General features: G+C 46.1%; 1 protein-coding gene across 1 annotated transcript in view; it reads right to left on the bottom strand.

Annotated features, from left to right (window-relative positions):
* Positions 1-17,636, bottom strand: part of ppef1 (protein phosphatase, EF-hand calcium binding domain 1) — a 95,238-nt gene that overhangs the window by 14,499 nt on the left and 63,103 nt on the right. The window contains exons 8-12 of the mRNA XM_048602557.1: positions 16,056-16,102; positions 12,633-12,799; positions 10,823-10,859; positions 7,714-7,863; positions 1,163-1,561 (exon numbers count right to left, since the gene is read on the bottom strand). Of these exons, the coding sequence (XP_048458514.1) occupies positions 1,163-1,561; positions 7,714-7,863; positions 10,823-10,859; positions 12,633-12,799; positions 16,056-16,102 (800 nt within the window). The remainder of the gene's footprint in view (positions 1-1,162; positions 1,562-7,713; positions 7,864-10,822; positions 10,860-12,632; positions 12,800-16,055; positions 16,103-17,636) is intronic.

Below are 17,636 nucleotides of genomic sequence, written 5' to 3'. Positions count from 1 at the left end.
CAGTGAACCTTCTTCAGAACAGGGTTCTGTTGAAGAGTCACCAGACCCGAAATGTTAACTCTGCTTTCTCTCCACGGATGCAGCCAGACCTGCTGAGTTTCTCCAGCAATTTCTGATGTTGCTACTGACGAGGAAAGACTCACTTCTCTCTCCAGTCTCAGTATGATCTCACAACAAGAGCTGGGGAAAAAAATACTTTTTTTTAGTGAATGCAACTCCACAGAGCCAAGCAGGATACTTTGCAAGGCAAACCAGGGCAGGACTTATACACTTAATGGTAAGATCCTGGGGAGTGTTGCCAAACAAAGAGACCTTGGGGTACAAGTTCATAGATCATTCAAAGTGGAGTCACAGATAGACAGGGTGATGAAGAAGGTGTTTGGTACGCTTGCCTTTATTGGTCAGTGCATTGAGTATAGGAGTTGGGAGGTCATGTTGTGGCTGTACTAGACATTGGTGAGACCATGTTTGGAATATTGGTATAGTTCTGGTCTCCCACTATAGGAAAGATGTTGTTAACTTGAAAGGGTTCAGAAAAGATTTACGAGGATGTTGCCAGTGTTGGACGGTTTGAGCTACAGGGAGAGACTGAATAGGTTGGGGCTATTTTGCCTGGAGCGTCAGAGGCTGAGGGGTGACCTTATAGAGGTTTATAAAATCATGAGGGGCATGGATAGGGTGAATAGACAAGGCCTTTTCCCCACAGTAGGGGAGTCCAAAACTAGAGGGACATAGGTTTAAGGTGAGAGGGGAAAGATTTAAAACGGACCTAAGGGGCAACTTTTCAGACAGAGGGTGGTGTGTGTATGGAATAAGCTGCCAGAGGAAATGGTGGAGGCTGGTACAATTACAACATTTAAAAGACATCTGGATGGGTATATGAATGGGAAGGGTTTAGAGGGAAATGGGCCAAATGCTGGCAAATGGGACTAGATTAATTCAGGATATCTGGTCGGCATGGACGAGTTAGACCCAAGGGTCTGTTTCCGAACTGTACAGCTGTATGACTCTGGGTGGGAGGAGCTGACCATTCGACCTCTCAGGTCCAGCCTGTTCTCCCCACTATCCAGATCTTGGCTGATCTTGTACCTCCACACCATTTTCCCATGCTAGCTCCAAATCCCACAATCTCTTTACAAATCTGGAATTGCATGCAGTATACCTGCTTCCATTCCATCTCCTCTCTCAATAAGTCATTAGGAAATGCCACTTCGCAGTCCAAGCAGGACACTTCGAGGATAGGAGTGAAGTGGTGCCCCCTATCTGGCAGTCGCTCCTGGTTGGAATCATGTTGGAGTACACCTTCCTCCCTCCCTCCATCTTGCTCACCATCAGACCTACTCAGGCTGGACCCAGAGGAATGCGATGAGGTCACAAGCCTCTGCTTTCGAAAGGAGGAACGATCAGTCGCGGAAATGCTGGAAGTTTCTGGCAGCTTCTGTCGGACATTCCCATTCTTGTCCAGCCTGCTCGAAGCTTGTGCCTTGAGGCAGAGATTCCCTGAGCTTTTCTCATTCGGGTTTTCCAAGGCTCTGGCCTGTGACCTGAGTGCAGATTTAAACTGTGAGGGAATGAGAAATTCTTAATTCAAGATACAGGCAAAGTCCTGCAGATGCTGGCAACCCGAAATAAATGCAAAGAACCTTGGGGAAATTCAGTAGGGTCTGGCAGCATCTGCCGAGAGAGAAAAACAGAGTTAACATTTCGAGTTTGGTATGAGTCTTCTTCAGAGATTCAAAGGATGATTGCACCAAGTTATTGGAGATGATGTGGGCCAAATGGATGATTTGTCAGGGGGGAAGCATTTGGAAGACAGGAAAAGGCAGGAAATTGGCATGGGGTAATGATGCTCGTTTGAAGAGCCGGTGCAGGCACGACGGGCCGAGTGGCTTCGTTCTGCACTGTTTCTGTGATTTGGTGATATTCGTAATACTGTGGCAATCCATCAATAAGTAATGTACTGATCATCACAGAAAATGCAACCGGTTAAAAGTGGATTACAATCATTTTATCAGTCCTTTTGCTTGTTGTTTGATACTATCAGATAGTTGTAATATGAAGCGTTAGGTCGGACTGTGTGATAAGACAACAGATATCAGCATCAGCATCTGTCAGGGCAGCACAGCGGTTAGCACTGCTGCCTCACAGGGCTAGAGACCTGGGCTCAATCCCACCCTCGGGCAACTGTCTGTGTACAGTTTGCACATTCTCCCTGTGTCTGTGTGGGCTTTGATTGGAGGGTTTTGTAGATGAGGGCAATGCTTTTGACGTAGTCTATTTGGATTTCAGCAAGACTTTTGATAAGGTCATGCACGGGAGACTAATACCAAAAGTAAGAGACCCTGGGATCCAGGGAAACTTGGAAGAGAAGCAGGTTAAATTGCTCATAACGTCACTGATAGGCAGAGGGATCTGGGTGTACAATTCTTTGAAGAGGTGACCAAACACGTGGATGAAGGTAGAGCAGTGGATGTGGTATACATGGATTTAAGTAAGGCATTTGATAAGGTTCCCCATGGTAGGCTCCTGCAGAAGGTAAGGAGGCATGGGATAGGGGGAAATGTGGCAGATTGGATTCAGAATTGGCTGACCCTTAGAAGACAAAGGGTGGTAGTGGATGCAAAATATTCAACATGGTGCTCAGTTATGAGTGGTGTACCACAAGGATCTGTTCTGGGTCCTCTTCCATTTGTGATTTTTGTAAATGATTTGGATGTAGATGTGGAAGGGTGGATTAGCAAGTTTGCGGACAATACGAAGGTGGGTTGTGTTGTGGACAGTGCGGAGGGCTGTTCTAGGTTACAAAGGGACATTGATTGGATGCAGAGCCGGGCTGAGAAGTGGCAGATGGAGTTTAACCCTGAAAAGTGTGAGGTGATTCATTTTGGAAGGGCAAACTTGAAAGCAGAATACAGGGTTAATGGAAAGATTCTTGGCAGTGTGGAGGAGCAGAGGGATCTTGGGGTTCATGTCCACAGTTCCCTGAAAGCTGCCACCCATGTAGATAGAGTTGTTAAGAAGACGTATGGCGTGTTAGCTTTCATTAAGAGAGGGATTGACTTCAAGAGCCGTGAAGTTATGCTCCAGCTATACAAAATCCTGGTTCGGCCACATCTGAAGTATTGTGTCCAGTTCTGGTTGCCTCACTACAAAAAAGATGTGGAAGCGTTGGAAAAGGTGCAGAGGAGATTTACCAGGATGTTGCCTGGAATGGAGGGAAGGTCTTACGAGGAAAGGTTGAGAGAGCTAGGGGTTTTCTCTTTAGAACGACAAAGGATGAGAGGTGACTTGATAGAGGTGTACAAAATGATCAGACGTATAGATAGAATGGACAGCCAGAGATTTTTTCCTAGGGTGGAGGTAGCTATTACGAGGGGGCATAGTTTTAAAGTGAGTGGAGGTAGATACAGGGGAGACGTTAGAGGTAGGTTCTTTACTCAGAGAGTGGTAGGGGCGTGGAAAGCATTGCCGGAGAGGGTAGTGGAGTCGGCCTCATTAGGGGCATTTAAGCGGCTATTAAATAGGCGTATGGATGATAGTATAAGGTAGGGGTGGAGGTTAGATAGACCTTAGGTTTAGGGTAAATGTTTGGCACAACATCGTGGGCCAAAGGGCCTGTACTGTGCTATACTGTTCTATGTTCTATGTTCTATGTACACAGGTCACTGAAAGTGGCAACGCAGGTGGAGAAGGTCATCAACAAGGCATAGGCATGCTTGCCTTCATCGGCCGGGGCACTGAGTTTAAAAATTGGCAGGTAAAGTTGCTTTATAGAACCTTAGTTAGGCTGCATTTGGAATATTGGCTTCAATTCTGGATGTGGTGGCTTTGGAGAGGGTACAGAAAAGATTTACCAGGATGTTACCTGGTATCGAGGGCATTAGCTATGAGGAGAGGTTGGAGAAACTTGGGTTGTTCTCACTGGAATGATGGAGGTTGAGGGGTGACCTGATAGAGATCTACAAGATTATGAAGGGCATGGACAGAGTGGACAGTCAGAAGCTTGTTCCCCAGGGTGGAAGAGTCAGTTACCAGGGGACATAGGTTTATGGTGTGAGGGGCAAGGTTTAAAGGCAATGTACGAGGCAAGTTTTTTTTACACAGAGGGTGGTGAGTGCCTGGAACTTGCTGCCGAGGGAGATAGTGGAAGCAAATGCGATAGTGACTTCTAAAGGGCGTCTTGATAAATATATGAATAGGATTGGAATAGAGGGATACAGTCCCCGGAAGGGTTAGGGGGGTTTTAGTTGTGATAGTTGCATGTCAGTGCAGGTTTGGAGGGCCGAAGGGCCTGTTCCTGTGCTGTAATTTTCATTGTTCTTTGTTGTGGCAAAATATAACCATAGTAAGATGTTTCTTCAAGTTAATTTTCTCCTTTCCTCACCAGACTCTGTAAATATTCTTCAGCAGTACAATAAGATCAAGTGTATTATAAAATAATTGCTTGCAATTCAGATTGTCGAACAATGCACCTGCTCAGCAAGACCATCAATTCAGAAAAGACCGGTTTGACATCAATGAAGCCCAGTATCAGAGTAGGAAGGGAAATAAGGGCAGTGTCGGTTACTGCTGTGTCCACAGACCTTCAAAAGGTGGTTGATCAAGTATCACACTGTGGGCATGTTTGTAAAATTAAAGATCATGGGATTAAAGGAGGCTGTGAGCATGTAGATGCAAAATTAACAAAAAGAGAGAAAGTAGGAAGCTGTCGTGTTTCACCCTGAAATCTATGTTTCTCTGTGTCAGTGTTAAGAAGAAGTGTTGACAATACACATGGCCAAACAGCACGTGACAGGCAGGACATCACTTCAAACCCTTGCAGCTGATTCGATTACGTATCAATATGGACAAGCAATGAGAACCTGAGTACCAGAGTTCAAGAGAATGGAAACAGCCTGTGAAAACAGCAGGTACATTTCACATAGAAATGTGATTTGGTTGTTTGAAGCATGATGGAGGTGGGTGTAGGGTGAGGAGACATGGGTAAATATACTGGATAACGAAATCTGGATAGAGCATAGACTATTGTAGTGCATTAGTAGTACCCCTACCTTTGAGACAGGAGGCCCAGATTCAAGTTACACTCATCCCAGAGATATATGCTAATATCTGAACAGGTTGATTTGAAAATAGGTTAATAAAAAAAACTATTACAGTGTAGGAAGCCTGTGTCCAGTGGAGTTCCACAGGGATCAATGTTGGGGCCCTTGCTGTTTGTGGTTAATTTAAATGACTTGAATGTAGGAGTGTTCGTCAGTGAATTCGCACATTATACAAAAATTGTTGGGTGGTACACACTGAGGTAGATAGCTTTAGATTAGAAGAGGATATAAACAGCCTGGTCAGATGGGCTGAGTGGCAAATGGAATTCAATCTGGAAAAATGTGAGTGGATGTACTTGGACAGGACAAGGTAGGGGAATACATGATGAACTGTAGGACCCATGAAGCACTGAGGATCAGAGGGACCTCAGTATGCAAGTATTCCGGTCCTATAAGGTAGCAAGAGATTTGGATAAAATGGTTGAGAAAGTATGTGGCATACTTGCCTTTATTATCTGAGGCAAAGGGTTTAACAGCAGGGAGGTTATGCTGGAACTGTATTAAACACTGGTTAGGCCACAGCAAGAGTATTGTGTGCAGTTCTGGAATCCCCATTATACAAAGGGATGTGATAGCACTGGAGAGGGTGCAGAGGGGGATTTATCAGGGTGTTGCCTGGGCTGGAGAGTTTCAGTTATGAAGAGGGATTGGACAGATTGGGGTTGTTTTCCTCAGAACAGAGGAGATTGAGAAAGGACATGATTGAAATGTATGAAATCATGAGGAGCATAGATAAGGCAGCCAGGAAGAAACATTAGCTCTTGATGCAAGGATCAATGACCAGTGGAGACATAGATTTAAGGTAAGGGCAGAAGGTGTAGAGGAGATGTGAGAAAAATCTTTTTCACCCAGAGGATCATGGCAATCTGGAGTTCACAGCCTGTAAGGGTGGTAGAGACTGAAACTGTTATAACACCTTAGAAGTATTTAGATGTCTACCACAAGTCTACAGATAACCTCACGAAGCTGCACTTCTCTACCTTCCACCCAAAACATATTAAAACAGCCATCCCCTGTGGACGAGCCCTACGCATACACAAAATCTGTTTGGATGAGGAGAAATAACTCAGACACCTGAAGATGTTGAAAGACGCCCTCACAGAAACAGGATACAATGCTCAACTCATTGATGGCCAGTTCCAACGTGCCACAGTGAAAAACCATAATGGCCTCCTCAGAAGACAGACATGGAATACATCCGATAGGGTGCCCTTCACTGTCCAGTACTTCCTGGGAGCGGAGAAACTACACCATGTTCTTCTCTGCCTTCAACACATTATTGATAACGATGAGCAGCTCGCCAAGATATTCCCCACGTCTCCACTTCTCGCCCTCAAACAAACACCAAACCTTAAACAGACCATTGTTCGCAGCAAACTACCCAGCCTTCAGGACAACATCAACCACAATACTATACAACCCTGTTAAGCTAAACTCTGCAAGACATGTCAGATCTTTCACATGAACACTACTATCATACGTGGGAACACCACGCACCAAGTACACGGCAGAGACTGATGTGACTTGGCCAACGTAGTCTATCTCATACACTGCAGGCAAGGTTGCCCCGAGGCATGGTATATTGGTGAGATCATGCAGACGCTACGACAACAGATGAATGGACTCTGCGCAACAAACACCTCCCAGTGGGGGAACACTTCAGTGGTCAAGGACATTCAGCCTCAGATTTTCTGGTAAATATCCTCCAGGCGGACTTCAGGATACACAACAACTTAGAGTCGCCGAGCAGAGGCTGACAGCCAAGTTCCGTACCAATGAGGACAGCACACAGTAATAGACAGTCAGTCAATATGGCGTTTTATAAATTCCTACATTAGAAATAAAACCAGTCTGACTCCAAACTAAAACATAAACCGATTCTAAGCAAGGTCTCACCCCTAACATGCACTGTCTGACTTAAAATGTCACCTCTTCTTTACACTGATAAAATCTTCAGTTCTCTCAGGACCGTGACTTGAAAGGAATTCAGGGATTTACATATCAATTAAAATCTTCTAACTGATTAAAGATTTAACAGCATCTTATGTTTGTTTAGTACTTCCTCATCAATGGTGTGAACCTTTGATCTTTTACTGATAAATTCTGTATTTGACACTATCCTCTCTCACTAACACCTGAAGGAGGACTGAGGCTCCGAAAGCTTGTGTTTTCAAACAAACCTGTTGGATTATAACCTGGTGTCGTGTGATTTCTGACTATATGGCACACAAGGCTATGGGCCAAGTGCTGGAAAATGGGATTAGAATAGTTTGGTTGTTTCTGAATGTCATGGAGATGTTGGGTTGAAGGGCCTTTCTCTGTGCTGTAGATTTATGTGACTCTATGACTCCACGAACAGGGAGTCCAGAAACAAGAACCACAGTCTAAGGATACAGGGTCAGCCATTGAGGACTGAGGTGGGGAGAAATGTCTTCAACCAGAGAGCAGTGAGCCTGAGGAATTATCTGCCACAAAAAGCAGTTGCGGTTGAAACATTGAATGTTTTTAAGAAGGAGTTTGATATAGTTGGTGAAGATTCAGAAGCAAGCCGCGCACTCATTACTACATTGTACAGCCTGGGACACGCAACCTCATGGGGACATGGCCTTACCCTGTGTCTGTCTATCGAGGCCAGGAAGTCTAGGTCAGTTGTGTCTGAGATTCCTCCATGGACGACCAGCACCTTCGAGTCAATTACTGTTGCCAACGGCAGCCAACTGAACACATCTTGCACCAGGTGGAGAATTTTTTTCCCACAGAGCTGCACAAAAAAACATGAGCTTTGATCGACATGCGGAAAGATGTTTGATTTTATTCTTGCTAAAACAGCAATCGCCCCACGACCTGAAGCTGGGATCTCTCTCAGACATTGGGAAGCTGTGGCTTTGTGGTACTATCACTGGACTGTTAATCCAGACACCCAGGCAATGTTCTGAGGGCCAGAGTTCAAATCCACATTCCAAATCCATATTCAATAAAAATTTGGAATTAAAAGTCTAATGATGACTGTGAATCCATACAGTGGAATCAGGCCATTTGGTACAGCAAGTCCACACTGACTCACCCCTGCTACCCTAGCCCTGCATTTCCCGTGTCTAACCCACCTAAGCCTGCACATCCCTGGACACTATGGGTAATTTAGCATCGCCAATCCACTTAACCTGCACATCTTTGGACTGTGGGAAGAAACCAGAGTACCCGGAAGAAACCCACACAGACGCAGGAGAACATGCAAACTCCACACAGAGAGTCACCTGAGGGTGGAACCAAAGCCAGGTCTCTGGCGGTATGAGACAGCAGTGCTAACCACTGAACCACTGTGTCACCCCAAATCCATTGTTGATTGTTGGGGAAAGATCAATCTGGCTCTCTAATGCCCTTTAGGGAAGGAAACTGCTGTTATTACCTGGTCTGGACTACACGTGACTCCAGACCCATAGAAATGTTTGTTGACTCTTAATCACAGCACAGGCAATGGTCTTGTGATAGTATCACTGGACTGTTAATCCAGAGACCCATCCTTACCTGGTCTGGCCTACATGTGACTCCAGACCCACAGCAATGTGGTTGACTCTGAACTGCCCTCTGGGCATTTAGGGATAGACAGTGAATGCTGGCCTAGCCAGTGACACCCTCATCTTATGAATGAATTAAAACAAAACAACACAACCACAGGTGAAGAGTGCGCAGGGAGGAACGAGGGTATCAGCAATGAACAGAGCATGGCCAGTTACAGCAGGATGCCATTTGGCCCATCACACTGTACCAATTGCTGGTGCAAATCTCCTACCTTTAGCCCCATAGCCCTACCCACCATTTCAATCCAAATAACCATCCAATGCCGCTCTTGATTGCCTCAATAGAACCTGCCTCCACTACATTCCTCGGCAGTGCATTGCATTCCATGGTCTAAACCTCTTTTCAGTTCTGATCTCTGAAACATTAGATGTTTCGCAGGCTTAGATCACTTCTGCTAGAATGATTAATTCTCCTGAACTGGAACCTTGAATCTTCTGAGCTGAGATCAAAACTAAAATAGTGCCTCTCTCCTTTTATCTCCCCTCAGTCTATGGTAAACACAGCAGTTTAAAAAAACATTTTATCAACTAACACCACAAGCATGCAATCAGGCACTTCACTGAAGTTCCACGCCTGCTTAAAATCTATGTCTTCAGTCACTGTTCCAAATAATTTTCTCACTTCGAAAATGAAAGCATCTCCACAGAACTGAAAAATATCCAGATCCTGACAAGGACAGAGCTGCAGCACAAATGCACTGACTAACGGATGTGACAGTGTCACAACTATTTGCTAGATTCATGAACTATTTAGCAAGGTTCTAGCTTAACTTTCAGAGCGTGAAACTCTGTGCGAACTCACGGCTAAGGACATGCAAGTAGTATAGGGCACATAACAAGAAGCAGCTTTCACCTGAATCAAGTAACTGAGTTAGCTCAGTTGGCTGGATGGCTGGATTGCAATACAGGGCATTACCAACAGAGCGAGTTCAATTTGCGGTTGCCTTCATTGGTCAGAGCACAGGAGTTGGGAGGTCATGTTGCGGCTGTAAAGGATACTAGTGAGGCCACTTTTAGAATACCGTGTACAATTCTGGTCTCCCTGCTGTAGGAAGGATGTTATTAAACTTCAGAGGGTGCAGAAAAGATTTTCAGGGATGTTACCAGGATGGGGGCGACCTTACACAAGTTTATAAAATCATGAGGGGCATAGATAGGATGAATAGCCAATGTCTTTTTCCCAGGGTAGTTGAGTTCAAACCTAAAGAGCATAGGTTTAAGGTGAGAGGATAAAGATTTAAAAAGGACCTGAGGGGTAACTTTTTCACACAGAGGGTGGTGTGTGTATGGAATGAGCTGTCATGAGGAAGTGGTGGAGGCTGCTACAATTATAACATTTAAAAGGCATCTGGATGGGTATATGAATAGGAAGGGTTTAGAGGGATATGGGCCAAATGCTGGCAAATGGGACTTGATTAATTTAGGATATTTGGTCAGCATAGACAAGCTGGACCGAAGGGTCTGTCTCCATGCTCTATGACTCTCCTTCTCAACCTCCTTTTGCCTAAGGCATGGTGACCATTAGGTTAAACAACCATCAGTCTTCTCTCTCTCTCTCTCTCCCGAATGAGAGAGCAGGACTATGGTGAGTTTACTTCTAGAGGCTGAGTGTGCCTTGTTTTAATGTCTTGTTTAAAAGGCAGTACCAGTGAGAGTGCTGCACTGCAAAGCAGTATTGCTCAGGTATGCGAGGTAGGGAGAAACTGGTCCCAGTTGAATGAAAAGGCACAGATTTAAGGATGTGGACATCATCTAAGCCACCATCTACTACCCATTCTGAATTGCCCTTGAGAAGGTGGTGGTGAGCTGCCTTCTTGAACCGCTGCAGTCCTTGTGGTGAAGGGACACTCCACAATTCTGTTAGGTAGGGAGTTCCAGGATTTTGACCCAGTGACAGTGAAGGAACGGCGATATATTTCCAAGTCAGGATGGTGAGTGGCTTCGAGGGGAACCTGCAGGGGGGTGGTGTTCCCATCTTTTTGCTGCTTTTGTCCTTCTAGATGGAAAAGGTTGTGGATTTGGAAAGAGCTGTCTAAGGAGCCTTGGTGAATTTCTGTAGTGCATCATGTAGGCGGTACTGAGCATCAGCAGTGGAGGGAGCAGGTGTTTTTTTTAACACGGATAAAGATGAAAACTCCTTACCTTGTACTTTTGCATAACTTCTTTTGTAAAACCATATCTGAAATGATTTAAAGTAAACAGGTAATTTGTACCAGGTAGTCAGGAAGACAATAATGTCTGTGTGTGAGACAGCGGAAGTTGACACTAACATGGACGATCTGTTCTCACTCAAACACATTAAATGCCGAGTCGCTTCACTGTATAAATGGACATAAATTAAGAAGCTCACTTCTACAAAAATGTTGCAACGCACCTCACCAACAAATGTATCATGCTTCACCTTCACATCTTTTTATCAAACTTGTAGTTAATTTTATAACATCTGAATGTGTCAATGAGTAAATATAAGTAGCCTGCTTTGAATAGTGGGTGAAAAGAGACCATTTTCAGTTTTGTTTCAGTGCAGAGCTGCTATGTGAGTTGACTTTGAGCGCTGTAAGCATTTTCAGCACATAAGGAGGCCATTTGGCCCATTTCAACTGTACTGGCCCTCTCTAGAGGGTGCCTGTCATTGCCCTGCACTTTCCACATTGCCTATTAAATATTCCCATTCTCGAATTTATCTAATTGCCTTCGTAAAGTTGCTACTGGGTGCTACTTCCACTGTCCCTTCAGGCAGTGCAGTCCAGATCGCAACAGCTTCCTCAGTGTCACAAACTCCCATCTCTCACTTCTTCTTTTGTCAAGTATTCGTGAGCCCTGATCACTCCTGATAGGTCACAAGAAGCAGATCTTCCTTGTTTACCAGTTGAACTCCAATGTTAGATCACACCTTCAATTTCTCCGCACTGAGGTTCATAACATGGAAAAATTCAGTAGCAGCCTTGAAAGGGAAATATTTTCAGGGGTGTCTGGGTAAGAGTAGGGTTGTGAGAATAATTGGATAGCCCTCATACAGAGCTGGCATGGATACGATGGAATGAATGGCCTCCTTCTGTTTGTCTCAATGATTTTGAATCACTGACAGGCATCCAGCTTCTTGAACACCCTCCTCCCCCGTGCCCCATCCAGGAATGTGCAGGTTATGTGGATTAACCATGGGAAATGCAGGGTTACAGGGATAGGACAGGGGGATAGGTCAGGGTGGAATGATCTTCGAAGGATTCAATGGGCTAAGTGGTCTGCTCCCACACTGTAGGGATTCTATGATTCTATGTGTGTCCAAATCCTGAGCTCCCTGTGAGAAGTAGAGAAGGAGACAGTGTGCAGAGAGTGAGGAGGGGATGTGAGGCGATGGAGGGAGGCAACTGGGGTGATGGGGGCACCGGAGGTAAGGGGAGGTGTTGTAGGGGGAGCACATCAGGGGGACGTTGCGTTGTAATGGTGGGGGGCGGGGAACAAGGGGGCAGGAGTGGCAGAGAGAATTGGGGAGTGAGTAGCGAAGCAGGGGAGAAGCCAGAGAGGGATGGGAGACTGGGGGGCAAGTGGGGCAGAGGGATGGGGGAGAGAATGGGGCAAAAGGTAAGGTGGGAATCTGAGGGAAGGGGAGGGGAGAGAAGTGTGTGAGAGGTAGGGGAGGGTTGGAAATTGGGGCAAATAGGTACCGGAGGGGAGCAGGGAGAAGTGGGGGGTGGGTGAATCAGGACAGAATTGGTTTCTTTAATTACAAAGTCAGTCAGTCAGGAGCTGCCTATTTCTGATTCCCATCAAGGTTGGGCCTCATTAAAAATCAGCCCAGAGTGTGGTTCTGCTTCTTATTAGTTCAATCAGAATGAAACAGGGTCATCTAATGAAAATGATTTACCCAAAATGATGCTCATCAATAGGCTGTTAAATTCTAAGCATAGGCCACTTCCATTATGGACAAAGTCTCAAAGACAGACAGATTCACCTCAGGTTCACAATGTGGTCCTCATGATTTCCTCGGTTTAAGTGCACGTCGTTTGGGTAGATCAAGAGGAATGCAAACAGGATTATGATCACCTCCAGGGAATTCTTCCCCCTGTCGACAAAGTCCCCATTAAACACGTATGGTTTCTCCGGGGAGGGGAGACCATTCTGTGGGACAAAGAGAGAGATGGATGAAACGGGTCAGGCCCGCCCATATGGAATGCTGGAGCAGGCTCACGGGCCCGAGTGACATCATTTGCACATGCCTCCCAACAAGGGTCATAATTGATTCATTGCTGCTTCAGTGTAGACCAAAGGAAGTAGCCACATTGTGCACAGCAAGATCCCACAATGGGACAAATGACCAGCCTGATCAATTCCTGCTAGACAGGTGGAGGGATACACCTCAGTCAGAGCACAGGCTGGTCCTCCGATCTTCTTCAGATGGTGCTGTGGGCTTTGCTACGTCTACCTGAGGAAGCGGTGACCTTAGTTCATTGCCTCCTCTGAACAGAGTACCCCTGACCTAGCCCCCTGCTCTAAACATCTGAGGAGAGGTGCAGGCTCCAATCCTTAGAGAGTGCTGAATAGGCCAGCCCTTGCCTCAGCTAATTTTTACATTCACGGGTGACAAGATGCACACACTCAATTACTGCAGTGGGTTAGATGATTGTTCTATCACCTCCAGCTATGACTCTACCTTGGTTAGGAAGTGATTGTGTCCCCAACCCAAACATCAAGGCCATTGGCCAATGATGTCATTCACCAGGGCATGGTGAGAGACTTGCAGAGATCTGCAACAAGGCCCAGGGAGGAACTGGTTGCCATTATAGTCAAGTCCCCGTGGTAACTTTTGACAGAAACTGGCAGGACGTGGACACTACATAGAATCATACAGCACAGAAACAGACCCTTCGGTCCAACTCATCCATGCCGACTAGACATCCCAATCTGACCTAGTCCCATTTGCCAGCATTAGGTCCATATCCCTCTAAACTCTTCCTATTCATGTACCTATCCAGAAGCTTTTTAAATGTAATTCGACACACCTCCAAAACTTGGCTGCATGAAAAAGTTACCCCTCAGGTCACTTTTAAATCTTTCCCCCCCTCACCTTAAACCTATGCTGTCTAGTTTTGGACTCTCCAACCCTGGGCAAAAGACTTTGGCTATTCACCCTATCCATGCCCCTCATTAATTTTATAAATCTCTGTAAGGTCACCCCTCAGCCTCCGACATTCCAGGGAAAATAGCCCCAGCCTAATCAGCCTCTCCCTATAGCTCAAACCCTCCAGTCCCAGCAACATCCTTGTAAATCTTCTCTGCATTCTCTCAAGTTTAACAACATCCTTCCTATAGCAGGGAGACCAGAACTGAATGCAGTATTCCAAAGTGGTGTAACCAATACCCTGTACAGCCACAACATGACGTCTCAACTCCTATACCCAATGCACTGACCAAAAAAGACAGGCATACCAAATGCCTTCTCCACCGTCCTGTCTACCTGTGACTCCTCTTCCAATGAACTGTGCACCTGCATCCCAAGGTCTCTTTGTTCGGCAGCACTCCTTAGGGTCCTACCATTAACTGTATAAGTCTTGCCCTGATTTGCTTTTTTACATTTATCTAAGTTGATCCCCATCTGCCATTCCTCGGCCCATTGGCCCATCTGATCCAGACCTGCCTCCAATATGGCTCAGATGTGTCTGACCACACCCTGCCACATTAAAAGCGTTAATCGACAATGCCTCTCAGTCACATCGAGGAGGCAGAACCTGTTCCAGTTGATCCATCACTCAGGGAAGTATCTTACTTTGAGTGCTGGTCTGCCTGAGTACTCTGTCGCCTCATGCCTGTGTGTTCTGGCTCTAGCCACATGCAGCATGAGGGGAAGGTGCTGAACTCATTTCTTCAAGAGTACTCCCCTCACTCAGAGACAGTGGCAGACTGGAATGTTGTTCCACTTGTCTGGCCAGGCCACGAGGGTAGAGAGACCGCAGACACACATGTACTCTTCCTCTTTTAAAGCCATTCTACTCCGACCTTCCCTGAGCCCACCCCAGCTCACAACTCCATGAAAATTCAGTCCATTATAACAATTTTATTTTATTTCACTCATGGAACATGGGTGTCACTAGCTGCCCTTGAGAAGGTGGTGGTGAGCTGCCTTCTTGAACCGCTGCAATCCACCTGCTGTGTGTTGACCCACAATGTCATTAGGGAGGGAATTCCAGAGACAATGGTATATTTCTAAGTCAGGATGATGAGGGGCTTGGAGGGGAACTTGAAGGTGGTGGTGTTCCCACATATCTACTGGAAGTGGTCATAGGTTTGGAAGGTACTGTCTGAGGACCTTTGGTGAATTTCTGCAGTGCATCTCATAGTTAGTACACACTACGGTAACCGAGCATCGGTGGTGGAGGGAGTGAATGCTTGTGAATGTGGTACCAATCAAGCGGGCTGCTTTGTCCTGGATGATGTCAAGCTTCTTGAGTGTTGTTGGGGCTGCACTCATCCCAGGCAAGTGGGGAATATTCTATCACACTCCTGACTTGTGCCTTGTAGATGGTGGACAGGCTTTAGGAGGTCAGGAGCTGAGTTACTCACTGCAGGATTCCTAACTTCTGACCTGCTGTTATAGCCACTGTGTTTATGTGGTGAGTCTAGTTGAGTTTCTTGTCAACGGTAACCCCCAGGATGTTGATAGTGGGGATTCAGTGATGGTAATGACAAGAGGCAGTGGGTAGATTCTCCCTCGTTAGAGATGGCTATTGCCTGGTGTTGAAGCACTTCTTATCAAACAGAAAAACATGCAGGACAGGACGTCATGCTGAGGTTTTACAGGACATTGTTGAGGCCTCTTCTGGAATACTGTGTCCAGTTCTGGTAGCCCTGTCATAGGAAGGATATGATTAAGCAAGAGAAGGTGCAGAAGAGATTTACTACAATGTCAGCGGGGATGGAGGGTTTGAGTTATAAGGAGAGTCTGGATAGGCTGGGATTATTTCCACTGGAGCGTAGAAGGTGACCTTATAGAGGTTTATAAAATCATGAGGGGAAGTGTCTTTTCTCTAAGGTGGGGGATTTCAAGACTAGGGAATACATTTTTAAGGTGAGAGGAGAGAGATTTAAAAAAGACTCGAGGGACAATTTTTTTTACACAGAGGGTGGTTCGTGTGTGGAATGAACTGCTAAAGGAAGTGGTCGATGTGGGTACAGTTACAACGTTAAATGACATTTTGGATAAGTACATGAATAGGAAAGGTATTGAGGGATATGGGCCAGCAGCAGGCTGGTGGGACAAGTTTAATTTGGGATGATGGTCCACATGGTAGGACGGAAGGGTCTGTTTCCATATTGTATGACTCAATGACCCATTTTAAAAGGGTAACAAGCAATATCACTCACGAATGAACATTCATACCTTGTAGAATATTAGCATCAGGTCATCTAATTTTCCATGTAAATCTCCTGAAAGGCATCACAAAAAGATATGATTAAAGATAAAAATAAAACATCTGGTCCAGTTTTGGTGTCAGCTGGTAAGTTTCATGTTCTCTGCGAGCGCAGTCAAACAACTGATCAACTAATGATACAGACCGAAGACTGAAACAGAGGGAAATAAAAACAGAAATGTACAATAATTCCTCAGCAGGTTAGGCAGCTGCCTGTACAAAGAGAGAGAAATAAGAGTTAACATTGCGGATCAACGATTTTTAACCAGATTGGACATAGCTAGGTGCCAGAGACAAAAATAAACTGCAGATACTGAACTCCAAGGTAGACAAACAGGAGGCTGGAATAACACAGCAGGCCAGGCAGCATCTGGAGGTAAGGAAAGGTTAATGTTTTGGGTATCACCCTTCTTCAGGACTGGATGTAGGGGTAGGGGGAGCTGCAGATAAAGAGAGGGGGAGCGGGGTGTTAGAATGGTGGTGATAGGTGGACACTGGTAATAGGTACAACCTGGTTGGTCGTTGGGAGGGATGAATCCAGCTGGTGGCTGGAAGGGAGGGCCAGAAGGTGGAATAGAAGGGAGGAGCTGGGGCTGGAAAGGGAGCCGGGGGATGGGTGGGAAGGTTATTTGAAGATTGACTCACTGTTGAGTCATCCGGGCTGTAGGATGCCCAGGTGGAAGATAAGGTGTTGTTCCTCAAATTTGTGTTCTGAGTCGCTGTGACACTGGAGGAGGCCGAGGATGGACATGTCGGGGGGGGGCAGTTGAAATGGGCGGTGACCAGGAGGTTAGGTTGGCTGTTATGGGCCAGGCAGAGATACTCAGTGAAATGGTCACCCTAGTCTACGTTTGGTCTCACCAACATAGAGAAGGCCACATCGGGAGAACCGGATGCAGGAGACTGGGTTGGAGGAGATGCAGGTGAAGCTCCATCTCACTTGTAAGGATTGTTTAGGGCCCTGGATGGAGGTGAGGGAGGTCGTGTGTGGGCAGGTGTTGCATCTTTTGCAGTTACAGAGGAAGGTGCCGGGTGGGTTGAAGTGGTTGGTGGGAGTGTGGTGCGAACTAAGGAGCAGCAAAAGGAAAGGTCCTTGCGAAAGGGAGAGAGGGGTGGGGAGTGGAAGGTGTTCCTGGTGGTTGGGACTAATTGGAGTTGGCTGAAATGCTTGAGGATGATATGTTGGATGCGGAGGCTGGTGGGGTGGAAAGTGAGGACAAGGGGAACCCTATCTTTATTATGTTTGGAGGGGGGGGTGGTTAAGAGCTTTGGAGCAGGGAATGGAGGAGGCACGGTAGAGGGCTGTCTGGATGACACAGAGTGGGGGCAAGATCGTTGTTTGAAAAAGGCAGACATCCAGGGTGCTTGGGAATGGAACGTCGCCTCATCAGAGCAGATGCGACGGAAACGGAAGAATTGGGAAAATGGGATGGAGTTTTTGCAGGATACAGGGTGGGAGGAGGCGTAATCGCGAAATGAAAATGGAAAGGTCAAGAAAGGGGAGGGAGGTATCTGAGGTAGACCAAGTGAATTTGAGGGTGGGGTGGAAG

Source organism: Rhincodon typus, chromosome 11 (genome assembly GCF_021869965.1).
Source record: "Rhincodon typus isolate 14 chromosome 11, sRhiTyp1.1, whole genome shotgun sequence".
Taxonomy (NCBI): Eukaryota; Metazoa; Chordata; class Chondrichthyes; order Orectolobiformes; family Rhincodontidae; genus Rhincodon; species Rhincodon typus.
This window is presented reverse-complemented; position numbering and strand designations above follow the sequence as displayed.